Here is an 18,165-nt window from a genome sequence, read left to right on the forward strand (position 1 = left end):
TGAAGGTTACAACATGGAGTCGGCAGGGGTCATTCAGTCAACAGAACATGCACAAATGTAGCTGAAGCATTCAGTATAGTCATGTAAATAACATTTGGTTGTCATTCTACGACCAATTGAAGAAGAATATTACGTCCGATATACTGAAAATGGCCAATGACTTCTTCAGTGATATTCCCAAAGAATGAGAAGAGCAACATATACCGAATGAGAAAGAACGTGATCAAATGCTACACTGATCTTCAGCATTCAGATCATTTTCTCAAGAAGAAGTTACTCTGCCGTGTAAAAATGCTCATTTAAGTTTGAAGTCTTGAATTGAAAATGTTACGTACTAGGTAGGTATTATCGAAACATTTACTTAAAGTATAAAAAGTTAGAAATGTTTCAAACTCTTAACCTGCAAAGTGACCTCTAGCTTCAGAATGAAAATTAGATACTTATAGTACAAGCATCCTAAGCACTGTGCTTGAGTAAATGTATTTAGTTACTTCTCATCACTGTGTGTGTGTGTGTGTGTGTGTGTGTATGTGTTGAGTCTTACTTACCAGTTTTATCTGCTGTCAAACAGCTGGCTGAATCAGAACGTGAAGACATTTTGCTGCAACAAATGTTTTTCCAGATGTGCTACTTCTTCAGTGTAACTTCTTCAACTAACTCTGGTCTGTGTTCTCACCTGAAGGTAAACAGACCAGCTCTTGATGACACCACAATAGAACAAGATTCTATTCTATTAGAGGAAGATTCCATTCTAATCCTTTATCTGAAGAATGAAGGACAATCACTTGGTTTACAGACAAATTGTTCATTTCTGATTTATGCAGTTGATCACTTTCTATCCAATGTGTATTTCAAGTATAAGCATTCTAATTATAAGTCTTTTAAAGCTATGGCTGCCACGTTTAATGGTCTGTTTTAGCCATAGTTACCTTTGTTTACCTGTTTATAGCAGAATGCAGTAGTTCTCTCTCACACACACACACACACACACACACACACACACACAGAGCATATGTACAGTAGGTCAGTCATTTCTTTTGTTCAGACTTTACACCTTTTGCTCCAGAGAATTCTGGCTTCATAAATTCAGCTCACATGCTGTCATGAAGAAAGGCAAGAGAGGCTTCCACCCCCAGATAAGGAGCTGTCACCAAGCAAAGAATTGCTGAACACTGTTGTGGATGATCAATCAAACTGCTTTACAATTGTGCAATTTAAGGTTTTGACGTTAAATAGTCCTCATAATTACACTGTGCATGAGTTTATGGAATACTGTTGGTGAACTACTGAATTGTGAAATATTTTATGCATAACATTTGAAATTCACTGCTTTTGAATTTTAAAGTCAGTTATTTTGAAATGCAGTTGAATATAAGCTACCTTTTGTACAGATTTCAAGATGTTTATGTAAAATAATAATAAACAGAATTGCTGGCCGTATTCGTAGTCATAGTGTGTGCGTGCGTGTGCTTTTTTAGTGTATGTGTGTGTGTGTGTGTGTGTGTGTGTGTTGTTGAGACAACACAAAAAGGGACAGGGTTCATTCGTTCATCAGAGTTAAGCCATTCCCATAGAAATGCATGGAAACTCATGGTCATCGAGCTACATTTTTCATCTTTTTTCCCCAAAAGTGTATTGGAAAACTTTTTTTATAATTAATTCTCACTTCAGTCTATCTGGTCATTAAGTGTGTGTGTGTGTGTGTGTGTGTATTGAGCGTACGGGAGCAAGAGAGCTTCAACCCCTCAGCTCGTCCTGGTGCCAGCAGCCAGATTGTATTAATGGCATAAATGAATCGAGCCCAGGAACCTTCGAGGGCGTGTTAGTGGCAGCAATGTTTCCAGAGGGAAGAATATTCCCTGAACACCGGGTGACTTTGGAATAAATAACACAAGAGCCCTTTGTTTTCAATCATCAGCAATACAGTAGAGCCACCTGCATTACAATGTTTCTAGCTACTGGCTGACGTTAATTGGCTGTCAAAATACGGTGTTGACTGTTGGACCTGGTTGTCACAAAGCAGTGTTTAATGTAATGTGCCATGCTGGAGGAAACTGAGTCAACTCAGATTTACATGAAGTGCAGGTTCAGTATCGACCTGCAGGACTACATTTTTCAAATGAGATATCATTGACCGGTAACTAAAAGTAAGAATTTACAGTTCTGGAAACTGGTTTGAACTGACTGGTTTGTCTGTTCAGTATGAAGCTACAGCTAGCAGCAGGTTAGCTTATTTGAGCTAACTTAGGGATGACAAGACTCTTGCAGGGCAAACCAGTGGAGACTCCAGGATGCCACCACTTCCTGTCGAAATAGGTCCAGCTGTAATCCTCCATAAATCCACAAATTCAGGTTTTAACACTTTGGATTTTGAATAATTTAAACCAAAACAGATATAATGTCTTAATTAGTGAGCTTTAGTGGTGCTGGTAGGTGATTTTTTACCTTTGGAAAGAACCAGGGTAGCTGTTTCCACCTGTTTACACTAAGCTAGGCTAACCAGCTGCTGGTTCCAGCTTCATTTTGAACAGATGTGAGAGTCTCTAAGCAAGAAGGGTAATAAGCGTTTTTTCCCCAAAATATCAAAATATTCCTTTAAACATTTGAAAGTCTGTGTAACTAGGGCACCAAAATGAAAGCTGAGCTAAAGCTTGTAGTCATAACTGCTACCTGCATCATTTTATGAAGTCTGGACATAAATATTATTTTAGACCACAGTTTTACAAAGGGCTATGTGTTAGACTATTTTTGAGGAGGTGGTGCATTTATGCTCAGATAAGCCAGTCATCTGCTGGCTGTAACTTCATATTTAGCATACAGACATGAGATTGGTATTAATCTTCTCATCTCACTCTCAACGAGAACGTGAACAAGCTGATTTTCCCAGAAAGTTGAGCTCCTCCTTTAAAATACAACAAAGTAGCTGACCTGAGTTTTAACTGCTGTCAGGGTGTTGGGTGCACATGTAAATGTCTTTATTTTTATTCAGACTAAATGTCTCACAAAACAATCTGCATGGTGCGGCTTGTGGTGTTAAAATGGTGGTTATCTGTAAACTGTCAGTCTGGTTGTTATATGGCTGCCCAGCACCTCTCTCACCAGTTGTTCTTCTAACTTGCACCACTTGTGGCTTTGCATTGAAACTCTAGTCTGAAATGTTGATTGTTTTAACCAAAAAAGTATTTTGTAAGAACAAACTGGCCAACAGCTGCATTGCTACGACAAATGGGGGCTTACTATCGGGAATTATCTCGGGGGATAGGTTGACCACTGACAGATTAGGTTAAACTTTCCTCTAAAGTAGTAGTAGTAGTGTGTGCTTATGTTTAGAGCTGACAGACTTGTGCCCAATTGTGAATGATTTTACTATGATTGGTCATAATCTCTCTCTCTGTTGAGAGGAAAAGAGATATAATCCAATTGTTTCTTGGCAGAATCCCAAGTCCATATTATGTCCCAAAAATATATTTTTATTGCGGGATAGGCAAAAAAAATTCAGCCTTTTTGTAATCTAATTTTTTTAACAGTTCACAGCTCTCTTCATGAGTGAAATAAACACCACAATTAGTTTGAATATATTGAGTCATTCATGCTGAAATTAGCATGATTTCAAGGTGTTTAATGACCTTATAGATAAATAACTAAGTATTAGGTATTTAGGTAGGAATGGCTGTCCATAACAAAATCCACTGTCCTTCAAATGTTTCCTTGCTGAACCAATTAAGATGTCTATTGATTCCAAAATAAATGCTTTTTGTACTTTGCAGCCTCAGATTTGTTGGATTTCTGAACTGCCTTCACTGTCACAGCTGCCTCAGTGATTTGATTGTGGGTAATTCAATTCAATTCAATTCAATTCAATTTTATTTATATAGCGCCAAATCATAACAGAGATTATCTCAGGGCACTTTTCATATAGAGCAGGTCTAGACCGTACTCTTTATAGTTATATTTACAGAGACCCAACATTGCCCCATGAGCAAGCAATTGGCGACAGCAGCCAGTAAAACTCCTTTTAACAGGTAGAAACCTTGAACAGAACTACTGTACTAATACAATAATGTAAAAAGAATCCAGTTCAAAAGTCTTGTATTCACCGTCCTTCAAAATAGTCACAAAAATATACTTAAGTTAAAAATGTAACAGTATATGTCATCCAAATCGTCACGAGATAAATTTTGAGATGATTAATGTGGTAGGAAAGAGAAAAAATTATACATTCATTTTCAAACTTTTATCCAATCTGTGCTTTTTTATTTTTTATTTTAAATTTGGTCTCTCTGGGCCTCAAAGACTGATTAAAATGACACCACCTGAGACGTTTAGAAGGGAAATCTCCTTTTGGTGCAACTGCTAACAGCTCATAGACATCTGAAACTTGATAAAGGGTTCAGTGTTTTTTGAGGTGTCAAAAAGCAAGTGGGTTGGGACCCACTGGTTTATTTTATAGTACTTTGTAACCCTATCGTGTCATTTTTAATTTGATATCTTATTCTGAAATCTAACATGTAATTACAGTTTTCAAATTAATGTGTAGGAGTACAAAGTACAGTATTTCCCTCCGACAGTTATTGATTTTAGTATACAAGGAGGAGTGCTGTGTAAATGTAATATGTTATTATTAACTGACCAACCATAATAAATCAGGAACAGTATTTATCTCTCTATCTTCCAATAATATATATAATTTTTACTACTGCCTGCTGCTGCACATATAGGTGACACATCATCACATCCTATCTGTGAAACAACCCACCCCCCACCCCAGCACTGCGAGGAGTAGGAGTCTGGCATCCATCATATTTCTGGCCTCTTCTTCAGATATGTCTGGTGTCTGCCCAGTGGAGGAGGAGACCAGACAGAGTTGCATCCACAAAGCTCCATCTCATACCGGATGAACTGCTTCCATAAGACATTATTCGGCCTTACCAGGGGTCGACAGGTCTCCACCCACCTGTGGGCCTCCAGGAGAGTCACACCACGGTGCTCCATCAGATAGGCCATGCACAGGGTGCTGGAGCAGCTCGCAGGCGCTGCAATTCACAAATGTGCAGCCTCTGTGCTGTATTTTATCTGTCGTTGGCCTCTCTGTCATCAGTATGACTTGTTTTATGGATAGTCCTTCTGAGTTTATTCCCTTATTTTTTGCTTAATTTCCAAGTTTTTGTGTAAAAATGTAGCAAATTTGATTTTTAGTACTTTGTAAATACATTTTGGTAATATTATTATTTAAACAATTATTTGAAAAAATTATATAAAAATGAAAAATTAAGAAATTAGGAGAGCACATGAGTGATCAAGAAACATGTCGGACACATTGCAGGGGAAAAGCAATACAAATTTACCAGCTTAAAATAAGAATGTAAGACAGCTTCAGTGCTTGGTAATCAAAACAAGATAAACATCGAGACGTGATTATGTCATGTCTTGTCAATGGGAAAATTTGACGTGATGTTGTTAATGAAAAGGTTTCATAGTTACTAAGAAATGCAGATTAGTCCTCTGCAGGGACATGAATTTCATAGCAAATTGAATGGAAATCAGGTAAGAGGTAGTAGTAGCCTGATGGTTAGACTGAAGTGTAATCTTTTAAGGTATCTCATCCTTCCAAAACACACAAACACATTTGAAAGTAACCATTTTAAGTTATTTCATGTAGAATTCTTTAAAGGATTAAAGAATTGTGTAGTTGTGATAATTTGCTGCAAATATTGAGTCGAAGTGTAAATGACTGAGTTTTTTTGAATCACATGAGGCCAAGTGTGAATGGTTGTTAAGAAGGGATCATAACAAAAGTAATCTCAGGGCTCTTTTCATATGGAGCAGGTCTAACCCGTACCCTTTACAATATTATTCAGAGAGACCCAACATTCCCCCATGAGCAAGCACTTGGCGACAGTGGCGAGGAAAAATTCCCTCATAACGGGAAGAAACCTTGAGCAGAACCAGACTCTGGGTGGCTGGCCATCTGCCTTGACCGGTTGGGTTGGAGAGAAAGAGAGGAGGGGAAGAGAAAAGAGAGAGAGGGATAATGCCATCCTTTCATCCCTTCCCAGGAGGTTTAACAACCATTCACACTTGGCCTCCTCCAAAAAGTATGACTGATATGAATATGACATCCAGCATTTATTTATTGACTTTTTTCAGTCGTAAAATGGTCCTTATTGCCCTGCCAAAGAATTTTCGGACTCTCTTCAGCGGGCTCTTCTTGACTTTAGCAGGCAGACTTTCATCGGGTGACCCGCCACTGGCCGATGCATCCTCAGCTGGACTGGTTGCACCTTGGCTAACAGTTGGTTCCTTTATAGCCGAGCCAGTAGTGTCTATTCCTGCAGCAGCTTCTGCTCCTTCAGAAGACTGAGGCATGTTTTAATGCCATCACAGGAGCCAGGAAGGACTGAGCCTGCGTCTGTATGACGAGGTATGGCCAAGGCTCTTCCTCTTTGGGCTCTTCCTCAGCCGCACAGTCAAGAAATAGGTCCATGTTGTCCATTGGTAAGATCCTCATTTTCTAAAGAATCTTCAACACTGAATAAAACATGACAATAAATGAATGGATCACTCAATCAAAAAAAAATCTGTCCATTAATCCAATCATGTATCTATCCAACCCTACTGAAAACAAAACACAGGCACTCACTAAAAGCTGGTGTCTATTTCATCTTCCAGATGGACCATTGTTACAAAGGGGTGATCGAGAGCCTTCCCCGGAGTGATTCTCTTCTCTGGGTCTGTATCTAGAAGGCATGTCAGCAGGCTGACAAAGGCTCTCTGATCCTCCAGCTCAATGGATTCCCGTGTGTCTGGGTTGTGCTGATTGAAAACAAAGTAGGTGACAGTTCAGTTTTAACTGCTTCCTGTCTCTCAGTGACAGAGGATATTGGTATTAATTCATTGTGTAGTCATGAAGTGGACCACTTACTGTTATCAGGTCATCCAGACTTCTGATTGTTGTGTCCCATGTTTTCGGCTCAATTCCAGTGTCAAGCTGGTATTCCCTTGGGGTCTACAGGAACAAAACATGCAGGTCAGATACTTCTTCCTGAATGTGTTAAATATTATAAAAGAGTTGTTGCCTAACTGGGAGATGTAAAATTGTGAACTGCTGAGCAAGGTTAAAATACCTTCATCCACCATCTTGGGCTGTCCAAGTGCTTTTCCACCTTGAAAAAATTTTGTGTGCATTTCCCAGCACAGAGAAGGTGGTCAGCTGGCTGGCCCAGGACGTCTACAATGCCCCTCATCTGGAGAGAGAACATAAAGAATCACATCAGCCAACATCCTACAACAAGCCCCCTCTCGGGTTTGGACATGTATCTGGGGCACAATTTAACAGTCTTTGCATTTGAATCTAGATCGGTTTGGTTACTTACTGACTGGTACTGCAGTCTATCGCAAACAGGTGTTTGCAGAGGTACAAGACCCGAGCACACAGCCTAGACTCCAAGCGTCTATGGCCTCTCGGAGAAGGAGGCCCAGGGTGACTTCAGGTGCCCTGTGTGTATCGTACAAGAGTCACAAGAGCTATTAAGTACACTGTCAAATTCAGCATATGTACTGACGACTGACACAGCCTCTGCTGGATCATTTACAGCATAAACACACAATTGCAAACATGTTAAAAGATGAGCTTTGCAAATTGAACCTACCTGTAACCCAGAGGCTGAATTGTCTTCCCAAATACCTCTTCTCGGACACTGAACGACACGCCAAAATCTATTAGTTTTATTCTGAAGGGCTCACTCAGATGGTTTGCCAGCATTATATTGTCTGGCTTCAGGTCTGAGTGAACCACACCAATGCCCTTCAGAGCATCCAAGGCCATCAGCAACTGCAGAGACAAAGGACACAATGTAGACGGTTAAAGTTACCATTGACCAGGGTGCAGGCTTAAACAGATCAAGAAGAAATACAGTTATGTTACTTCAGTATGTAACTTCTGTCCCAGCTGGCTGAGTATCTTGCCGTTACTTGTTGATAGATTGATCAAAGCCACAGTCTTTACCTGGTGGGTTATTGGCCGTATCTCATGGAGAGAGAGTGGCGTCCCTTGCTGTTCGCTGAGCAGTTGTAAAAGACTCCTGTCCAGCATTTCAAACACTAGACAGGTATGTCCTTTGTGTTGAAACTGCTCAAAGAAATGAACCACATTCTTCATGGCTGGGTCAAGCACGCTCACTGCTTCAAGCATTTTGATCTGTGGGGAAAATAGGAAAAATGACATAGGTACTTAGCATTCTAGATGAAGTTCATTTAATAAGCAAAACATAAGCAAGAAAACATGAAAAACCTAATTATCAAAACGCATTAAATAAATTACCTCTCTTTTAGCGGTCTTTTCGGTTTTCAGGATCTTGAGGGCCACGTCCTGTGCTGTGATTAAATTCACAGCTTTAGCAACTTTGCCAAAGCACCCTTCGCCGCTGAATTCTTTAATGAGGTAGCGACTTGTGCTGCTGCACAGTGTGTCGCTTATTTGCACCTCAGAGCTCTCTGATTTCTTCTTCTCATCTGTTACCGCGGACAGAGAAGCAGTACATGAGGGAGAGGAGGAGAACATGCGAAGGTTACAACATGGAGTCGGCAGGGGTCATTCAGTCAACAGAACATGCACAAATGTAGCTGAAGCATTCAGTATAGTCATGTAAATAACATTTGGTTGTCATTCTACGACCAATTGAAGAAGAATATTACGTCCGATATACTGAAAATGGCCAATGACTTCTTCAGTGATATTCCCAAAGAATGAGAAGAGCAACATATACCGAATGAGAAAGAACGTGATCAAATGCTACACTGATCTTCAGCATTCAGATCATTTTCTCAAGAAGAAGTTACTCTGCCGTGTAAAAATGCTCATTTAAGTTTGAAGTCTTGAATTGAAAATGTTACGTACTAGGTAGGTATTATCGGAAACATTTACTTAAAGTATAAAAAGTTAGAAATGTTTCAAACTCTTAACCTGCAAAGTGACCTCTAGCTTCAGAATGAAAATTAGATACTTATAGTACAAGCATCCTAAGCACTGTGCTTGAGTAAATGTATTTAGTTACTTCTCATCACTGTGTGTGTGTGTGTGTGTGTGTGTGTATGTGTTGAGTCTTACTTACCAGTTTTATCTGCTGTCAAACAGCTGGCTGAATCAGAACGTGAAGACATTTTGCTGCAACAAATGTTTTTCCAGATGTGCTACTTCTTCAGTGTAACTTCTTCAACTAACTCTGGTCTGTGTTCTCACCTGAAGGTAAACAGACCAGCTCTTGATGACACCACAATAGAACAAGATTCTATTCTATTAGAGGAAGATTCCATTCTAATCCTTTATCTGAAGAATGAAGGACAATCACTTGGTTTACAGACAAATTGTTCATTTCTGATTTATGCAGTTGATCACTTTCTATCCAATGTGTATTTCAAGTATAAGCATTCTAATTATAAGTCTTTTAAAGCTATGGCTGTCGCCACGTTTAATGGTCTGTTTTAGCCATAGTTACCTTTGTTTACCTGTTTATAGCAGAATGCAGTAGTTCTCTCTCACACACACACACACACACACACACACAGAGCATATGTACAGTAGGTCAGTCATTTCTTTTGTTCAGACTTTACACCTTTTGCTCCAGAGAATTCTGGCTTCATAAATTCAGCTCACATGCTGTCATGAAGAAAGGCAAGAGAGGCTTCCACCCCCAGATAAGGAGCTGTCACCAAGCAAAGAATTGCTGAACACTGTTGTGGATGATCAATCAAACTGCTTTACAATTGTGCAATTTAAGGTTTTGACGTTAAATAGTCCTCATAATTACACTGTGCATGAGTTTATGGAATACTGTTGGTGAACTACTGAATTGTGAAATATTTTATGCATAACATTTGAAATTCACTGCTTTTGAATTTTAAAGTCAGTTATTTTGAAATGCAGTTGAATATCAGCTATCTTTTGTACAGATTTCAAGATGTTTATGTAATATAATAATAAACAGAATTGCTGGCCGTATTCGTAGTCATAGTGTGTGCGTGCGTGTGCTTTTTTAGTGTATGTGTGTGTGTGTGTGTTAGTGGTTGAGACAACTCAAAAAGGGACAGGGTTCATTCGTTCATCAGAGTTAAGCCATTCCCATAGAAATGCATGGAAACTCATGGTCATCGAGCTACATTTTTCATCTTTTTTCCCCAAAAGTGTATTGGAAAACTTTTTTTATAATTAATTCTCACTTCAGTCTATCTGGTCATTAAGTGTGTGTGTGTGTGTGTGTGTGTATTGAGCGTACGGGAGCAAGAGAGCTTCAACCCCTCAGCTCGTCCTGGTGCCAGCAGCCAGATTGTATTAATGGCATAAATGAATCGAGCCCAGGAACCTTCGAGGGCGTGTTAGTGGCAACAATGTTTCCAGAGGAAGAATATTCCCTGAACCCCGGGTGACTTTGGAATAAATAACACAAGAGCCCTTTGTTTTCAATCATCAGCAATACAGTAGAGCCACCTGCATTACAATGTTTCTAGCTACTGGCTGACGTTAATTGGCTGTCAAAATACGGTGTTGACTGTTGGACCTGGTTGTCACAAAGCAGTGTTTAATGTAATGTGCCATGCTGGAGGAAACTGAGTCAACTCAGATTTACATGAAGTGCAGGTTCAGTATCGACCTGCAGGACTACATTTTTCAAATGAGATATCATTGACGGTAACTAAAAGTAAAAATTTACAGTTCTGGAAACTGGTTTGAACTGACTGGTTTGTCTGTTCAGTATGAAGCTACAGCTAGCAGCAGGTTAGCTTATTTGAGCTAACTTAGGGATGACAAGACTCTTGCAGGGCAAACCAGTGGAGACTCCAGGATGCCACCACTTCCTGTCGGGAAATAGGTCCAGCTGTAATCCTCCATAAATCCACAAATTCAGGTTTTAACACTTTGGATTTTGAATAATTTAAACCAAAACAGATATAATGTCTTAATTAGTGAGCTTTAGTGGTGCTGGTAGGTGATTCTTTTTACCTTTGGAAAGAACCAGGGTAGCTGTTTCCACCTGTTTACACTAAGCTAGGCTAACCAGCTGCTGGTTCCAGCTTCATTTTGAACAGATGTGAGAGTCTCTAAGCAAGAAGGGTAATAAGCGTTTTTCCGCAAAAATATCAAAATATTCCTTTAAACATTTGAAAGTCTGTGTAACTAGGGCACCAAAATGAAAGCTGAGCTAAAGCTTGTAGTCATAACTGCTACCTGCATCATTTTATGAAGTCTGGACATAAATATTATTTTAGACCACAGTTTTACAAAGGGCTATGTGTTAGACTATTTTTGAGGAGGTGGTGCATTTATGCTCAGATAAGCCAGTCATCTGCTGGCTGTAACTTCATATTTAGCATACAGACATGAGATTGGTATTAATCTTCTCATCTCACTCTCAACGAGAACGTGAACAAGCTGATTTTCCCAGAAAGTTGAGCTCCTCCTTTAAAATACAACAAAGTAGCTGACCTGAGTTTTAACTGCTGTCAGGGTGTTGGGTGCACATGTAAATGTCTTTATTTTTATTCAGACTAAATGTCTCGCATAAAACAATCTGCATGGTGCGGCTTGTGGTGTTAAAATGGTGGTTATCTGTAAACTGTCAGTCTGGTTATTATATGGCTGCCCAGCACCTCTCTCACCAGTTGTTCTTCTGACTTGCACCACTTGTGGCTTTGCATTGAAACTCTAGTCTGAAATGTTGATTGTTTTAACCAAAAAAGTATTTTGTAAGAACAAACTGGCCAACAGCTGCATTGCTACGACAAATGGGGGCTTACTATCGGAATTATCTCGGGGGATAGGTTGACCACTGACATATTAGCTTAAACTTTCCTCTAAAGTAGTAGTAGTAGTGTGTGCTTATGTTTAGAGCTGACAGACTTGTGCCCAATTGTGAATGATTTTACTATGATTGGTCATAATCTCTCTCTCTGTTGAGAGGAAAAGAGATATAATCCAGTTGTTTCTTGGCAGAATCACAAGTCCATATTATGTCCCAAAAATATATTTTTATTGCGGGATAGGCAAAAAAAAATTCAGCCTTTTTGTAATCTAATTTTTTTAACAGTTCACAGCTCTCTTCATGAGTGAAATAAACACCACAATTAGTTTGAATATATTGAGTCATTCATGCTGAAATTAGCATGATTTCAAGGTGTTTAATGACCTTATAGATAAATAACTAAGTATTAGGTATGTAGGTAGGAATGGCTGTCCATAACAAAATCCACTGTCCTTCAAATTTTTCCTTGCTGAACCAATTAAGATGTCTATTGATTCCAAAATAAATGCTTTTTGTACTTTGCAGCCTCAGATTTGTTGGATTTCTGAACTGCCTTCACTGTCACAGCTGCCTCAGTGATTTGACACCTGGATATAATCAGGGGTAGCAGTTTTTTTAAGATACTGAAGTCAGAGTAGTTCAATTCAATTCAATTCAATTCAGTTTTATTTCTATAGCGCCAAATCATAACAGAGGTTATCTCAGGGCACTTTTCATATAGAGCAGGTCTAGACCGTACTCTTTATAGTTATATTTACAGAGACCCAACATTGCCCCATGAGCAAGCACTTGGCGACAGCAGCCAGTAAAAACTCCCTTTTAACAGGTAGAGACCTTTAACAGAACCCGGCTCACTGTACTAATACAATACTGTAAAAAGAATCCAGTACAAAAAGTCTTGCATTCAAAGTCCTTCAAAATAGTCACAAAAAATATACAACCATTCACACTTGGCCTCCTCCAAAAAGTATGATTGTTAGCCGATATGAATATGACATCCAGCATTTATTTATTGATGTTTTTTCAGTCGTAACAAGGTCCTTATTGCCCTGCCAAAGAATTTTTGGATTCTCTTCAGCGGGCTCTTCTTGACTTTAGGAGGCAGACTCATCGGGTGACCCGCCACTGGCCGATGTATCCTCAGCTGGACTGGTTGCACCTTGGCTAACAGATGGTTCCTTTATAGCCGAGCCAGTAGTGTCTATTCCTGCAGCAGCTTCTGCTCCTTCAGAAGACTGAGGCATGTTTTTAATGCCATCACAGGAGCCAGGAAGGACTGAGCCTGTGTCTGTATGATGAGGTATGGCCGAAGGCTCTTCCTCGGCCGCACTGTCAAGAAATAGGTCCATGTTGTCCATTGGTAAGATCCTCATTTTCGCTAAAGAATCTTCAACACTGAATAAAACATGACAATAAATGAATGGATCACTCAATCAATAAACAAATCTGTCAATTAATCCAATCATGTATCTATCCAACCCTACTGAAAACAAAACACAGGCACTCACTAAAAGCTGGTGTCTATTTCATCTTCCAGATGGACCATTGTTACAAAGGGGTGATCGAGAGCCTTCCCCGGAGTGATTCTCTTCTCTGGGTCTGTATCTAGAAGGCATGTCAGGAGGCTGACAAAGGCTCTCTGATCCTCCAGCTCAATGGATTCCCGTGTGTCTGGGTTGTGCTGATTGAAAACAAAGTAGGTGACAGTTCAGTTTTAACTGCTTCCTGTCTCTCAGTGACAGAGGATATTGGTATTAATTCATTGTGTAGTCATGAAATGGACCACTTACTGTTATCAGGTCATCCAGACTTCTGATTGTTGTGTCCCATGTTTCGGCTCAATTCCAGTGTCAAGCTGGTATTCCCTTGGGGTCTACAGGAACAAAACATGCAGGTCAGATACTTCTTCCTGAATGTGTTAAATATTATAAAAGACTTGTTGCCTAACTGGGAGATGTAAAATTGTGAACTGCTGAGCAAGGTTAAAATACCTTCATCCACCATCTTGGGCTGTCCAAGTGCTTTTCCACCTTGAAAAAATTTTGGGTGCATTTCCCAGCACAGAGAAGGTGGTCAGCTGGCTGGCCCAGGACGTCTACAATGCCCCTCATCTGGAGAGAGAACATAAAGAATCACATCAGCCAACATCCTACAACAAGCCCCCTCTCGGGTTTGGACATGTATCAGGGGCACAATGTAACAGTCTTTGCATTTGAATCTAGATCGGTTTGGTTACTTACTGACTGGTACTCGCAGTCTATTGCAAACAGGTGTTTGCAGAGGTACAAGACCCCGAGCACACAGCCTAGACTCCAAGCGTCTATGGCCTCGGAGAAGGGGAGGCCCAGGGTGACTTCAGGTGCCCTGTGTGTATCGTACAAGAGTCACAAGAGCTATTAAGTACACTGTCAAATTCAGCATATGTACTGACGACTGACACAGCCTCTGCTGGATCATTTACAGCATAAACACACAATTGCAAACATGTTAAAAGATGAGCTTTGCAGATTGAACCTACCTGTAACCCAGAGGCTGAATTGTCTTCCCAAATACCTCTTCTCGGACACTGAATGACACGCCAAAATCTATGAGTTTTATTCTGAAGGGCTCACTCAGATGGTTTGCCAGCATTATATTGTCTGGCTTCAGGTCTGAGTGAACCACACCAATGCCCTTCAGCGCATCCAAGGCCATCAGCAACTGCAGAGACAAAGGACACAATGTAGACGGTTAAAGTTACCTTTGACCAGGGTGCAGGCTTAAACAGATCAAGAAGAAATACAGTTATGTTACTTCAGTATGTAACTTCTTTCCCAGCTGGCTGAGTATCTTGCCGTTACTTGTTGATAGATTGATCAAAGCCACAGTCTTTACCTGGTGGGTTATTGGCCGTATCTCATGGAGAGAGAGTGGCGTCCCTTGCTGTTCGCTGAGCAGTTGTAAAAGACTCCTGTCCAGCATTTCAAACACTAGACAGGTATGTCCTTTGTGTTGAAACTGCTCAAAGAAATGAACCACATTTTTCATGGCTGGGTCAAGCACGCTCACTGCTTCAAGCATTTTGATCTGTGGGGAAAATAGGAAAAATGACATAGGTACTTAGCATTCTAGATGAAGTTCATTTAATAAGCAAAACATAAGCAAGAAAACATGAAAAACCTAATTTTCAAAACACATTAAATAAATTACCTCTCTTTTAGCGGTTCCTTTGGTTTTCAAGATCTTGAGGGCCACGTCCTGTGCTGTGATTAAATTCACACCTTTAGCAACTTTGCCAAAGCACCCTTCGCCGCTGAATTCGAGAAAATTCAGAGAACCTACCCGAGAGAAAATCTAATTTGTCTACCAATTAAGGCATGATAAACGTGTGATGTCGAAAATGTTGATTTTGCCATGTGTAGCAAAATGTCGACAGTTTCCACAGCAAATTCTGTGTCTCCACCTCTTACGGAAAATTAATTAATTAAAATCAAATCAATGGGGCTTCTCCTCAACATACTAAATATCATTTTTAGTCATTAATGAGTTAGAGGAATAGTTGGACATTTTGGAAAATATACAATTTACTATATCTTGACAGGAAGTCACTGTGTCTAGCGAAGAAACAGTCCAGCACATAGTTACCAACCACAGCCTGACATTTGTGTATGGACTAAAACAAAAGTGACATAAACATGTAAAACAGTGATGACATGTAAATTAGTCGGCTTTAGAGGTGCTGGTAGGCTGATTTTGTTACCTTTGAAAGAGCCAGGCTAACAGTCCCTCCCCAATTTCCAGTCTAAGCTAAGCTAAGCTAATTTGGCTGCTGACCAGAAAGATATCGCAGAGATCATCAAACTATGTATGATCTTAAATATTATAAAAGTAATGTGTTGGAAAACATCCCATTAAACTTTTGTAGAATTGAGGCTGTGATGGCCTCAACTCTGTGCTGTGATGGCCTCAACCCAATGACTAATTTAGTCATTGGTCAAATAAAAGTACATAACAGGTATCATTTGTCATTCATACTTGCATCCATTTGTCACAAAAGCCACGAGTTAAAACCCGTCCTAGTCTCATAATTCAAAGACAGGGAAGTCTGTGGTACAACTGACTTCCAAAAGTACGAGGAACCTCTCAGGTTTGAGCAACAGGGTCGGTCCTATGTTGCCAACCACTCCCTCCTTGATGGACGGTCCGAACATTTATGTGTGTCCGATGTTCCTGGCCGCATCCAGGGATCTGTGGCGACAGTTTCTACGGAGCTCGGATGGTTAAGATTGTGGAGAGAAAATTGAGGAGGGAAGGAGTCGTCATCAGACCGATCCACTGGTCCTGAAGAACAGGAGCAAGGAGTCAGAGTCAAACACTAATAGTATTACATCTTAAAACCAAGCCTTTCATTAGAGCATCACCCTGCATGGACTACTGCAGAACTCAGTGTTTGGTATGTACATAAATATTTGTTGCGTAAAAATGGTGACCAATTCTTTATCCAACTAGAATAAACCGTTTCCATGGTTATTTGAATACTGGCTGAATATAATGACTTTTGGGCTTTTGAAACCCATTAAAGCTCTAATGTAGACATTTAATCAGACATCTATGAAAAATACTCCTGATATTTCTTTTAATACAACAAAACTGAAACACCTTGCATTCAGAAAGTACTCATACCCCTTCACTATCTTCACATTTTATCAATCTCCACTCAATACCCCATAATGACAAAGTGAAAACAGAATTTTTGAAATGTCTGCAAATTTATTAAAAAAGTCAAAATGGAAAAATAAACACTGAAATAAGTACTCAGACCCTTTGCTATGCCACTTGAAATTTAGCTCAGTTGCCTCCCATTTCTCCTGATCATGTTTCTACACCTTGATTGGAGTCCACCTGTGGTAAAGTCAATTGACTGGACGTGATTTGGAAAGAACCACGCCTGTCTATATAAGGCCTCACAGCTGACAACGTACATCAGAGCAAACCAAACCATGCGGATGAAGAAACTGTCTGCAGAGCTCCGAGACAGGATTGTTTTGAGGCACAGCTGAATGGCTACCCAAATAAATAAATAAATAAATACATAAATACATAAATAATAATAATAATAATAATAATAATAATAATAATTCTGCTGCATCGAAAAGGTTACCAAGAGCAGAGTGGCCTCCATAATTCTTCAATAAAAGACGTTTGGAACAACCAGGACTCTTCCTGTCACTATGGGGTACTGAGTGTAGATTGATGAGGGACGATTTTAGCATAAGGATGCAACATATAACAAAATGTGAAGGAAGTGAAAGAGTCTGAATACTTTAGGAATGCACTATATGTATACAAAACATAAGGACCAACAGAAATTAGTCTTTCAAGTCGCACCGGCAGTGTATCCACGACGACTGAGAGCCATCAGACGACCTGTCCTGTACCGGCTCCTTCCTTCACCTCCTTGCTCCTGCTGCAGCCTGTTACCTGTGTGAGTGGAGTAGTCATCTTGGCCAGTGGACTGGCTGGAAGCAGCTCGTTCCTGAACCAACCACCGGACATAACAATAAGACTTCATGATTTAAAAATAATAATAATAATAATAATAATAATAATAATAATAATAATAAAGGTTGTAGCTCACTTAACTGTAGCTTTAGAGCTCACAGGATACACCATAACACATAAGTAACCTGCCAGGTGTGTATTGGTGGGTAAAAAAAAAAAAGAAAAAGTGTACCAGAGGGTGCTGTGACTGTTTGGCCAGCCTCCTCCTCTCCTGGCCGACAGCTGGGGGGTCTCCCCAACCTCTGGGGTGCGGGGGACTGGAAAGGCATCACCTAGGGGGTCTCAACAAACATACACACACCCACAAAAAAGCAAACTTAGTCCCAGGCATCTCTACATAAACTTTGGGGATGTATTACACTATAGTTAGTTTCAAAGTATGGTTCCATTCCTTTATAGTTATATCATCCTGGTGATACTAGATCCTTAAATAACTATCGACAACTTCAATTATTTGTCCTTCATTGAGCAACACATGTTATAGATGTAAATTTGTTTTATGGTACATTTAGTAGTAAGTAGGTTAAGTAAGTAGTAAGTAAGTTCTTCAAGATAAACAAGCATGATTTGAGCTTTACCACTGACAGCAGAGACCAGTATTGGTTTAGGATGGTCTAACAGAAGATCGCATTGTGTTCAAAGTATCAAAATATTAACTTCCTGCCTCTAGACCACAGGCAACATTTTAAATGTTTGATAGGTGTACATGGTGACAAGACTGGTGACGGTAAAGTGAGGTTTGTACTCCAGAGAAGGAGAGGAAAAAAAAACCATCCATCAGTGTTGTAGCCCCAGGAGTTTTTGGATGGATGTGTAACATGAAGAAATT

General features: G+C 39.9%; 2 protein-coding genes across 2 annotated transcripts; both read right to left on the reverse strand.

Annotated features, from left to right (window-relative positions):
• Positions 1–6,467: 6,467 nt before the first annotated feature.
• Positions 6,468–8,191, reverse strand: LOC120787570 (homeodomain-interacting protein kinase 1-like). Its single transcript, XM_040123281.1, has 8 exons — positions 8,006–8,191; positions 7,650–7,831; positions 7,424–7,495; positions 7,374–7,389; positions 7,125–7,244; positions 6,923–7,006; positions 6,641–6,813; positions 6,468–6,528 (listed from the first exon to the last, which is right to left on the reverse strand). Exons 1-8 carry the CDS (start codon positions 8,189–8,191, stop codon positions 6,468–6,470), a joined length of 894 nt encoding a protein of 297 aa, XP_039979215.1.
• A 4,698-nt stretch (positions 8,192–12,889) lies between these two features.
• LOC120787571 (homeodomain-interacting protein kinase 1-like) lies at positions 12,890–17,548 on the reverse strand. Its single transcript, XM_040123282.1, has 11 exons — positions 17,509–17,548; positions 17,163–17,310; positions 15,896–16,115; positions 14,985–15,112; positions 14,670–14,861; positions 14,314–14,495; positions 14,036–14,159; positions 13,787–13,906; positions 13,606–13,668; positions 13,304–13,476; positions 12,890–13,190 (listed from the first exon to the last, which is right to left on the reverse strand). Exons 5-11 carry the CDS (start codon positions 14,853–14,855, stop codon positions 12,890–12,892), a joined length of 1,149 nt encoding a protein of 382 aa, XP_039979216.1. The 5' UTR covers positions 14,856–14,861; positions 14,985–15,112; positions 15,896–16,115; positions 17,163–17,310; positions 17,509–17,548.
• Positions 17,549–18,165: the final 617 nt, after the last annotated feature.

This window comes from Xiphias gladius, unplaced genomic scaffold (assembly GCF_016859285.1).
Source record: "Xiphias gladius isolate SHS-SW01 ecotype Sanya breed wild unplaced genomic scaffold, ASM1685928v1 HiC_scaffold_246, whole genome shotgun sequence".
Classification (NCBI taxonomy): Eukaryota; Metazoa; Chordata; class Actinopteri; order Istiophoriformes; family Xiphiidae; genus Xiphias; species Xiphias gladius.

What these genes read in the sequence shown, in the direction of transcription:
- LOC120787570 (XM_040123281.1), bottom strand. Translation starts at nt 8,191, where the DNA reads ATGCTTGAAGCAGTGAGCGTGCTTGACCCAGCCATGAAGAATGTGGTT. An exon ending in TACGGCCAATAACCCACCAG is followed by an intron (nt 7,832 to 8,005) that starts GTAAAGACTGTG and finishes TTGTCTCTGCAG; the next exon opens with TTGCTGATGGCCTTGGATGC. An exon ending in GCCCAAGATGGTGGATGAAG is followed by an intron (nt 7,007 to 7,124) that starts GTATTTTAACCT and finishes TTGTTCCTGTAG; the next exon opens with ACCCCAAGGGAATACCAGCT.
- LOC120787571 (XM_040123282.1), bottom strand. Translation starts at nt 14,855, where the DNA reads ATGCTTGAAGCAGTGAGCGTGCTTGACCCAGCCATGAAAAATGTGGTT. An exon ending in TACGGCCAATAACCCACCAG is followed by an intron (nt 14,496 to 14,669) that starts GTAAAGACTGTG and finishes TTGTCTCTGCAG; the next exon opens with TTGCTGATGGCCTTGGATGC. An exon ending in GCCCAAGATGGTGGATGAAG is followed by an intron (nt 13,669 to 13,786) that starts GTATTTTAACCT and finishes TTGTTCCTGTAG; the next exon opens with ACCCCAAGGGAATACCAGCT.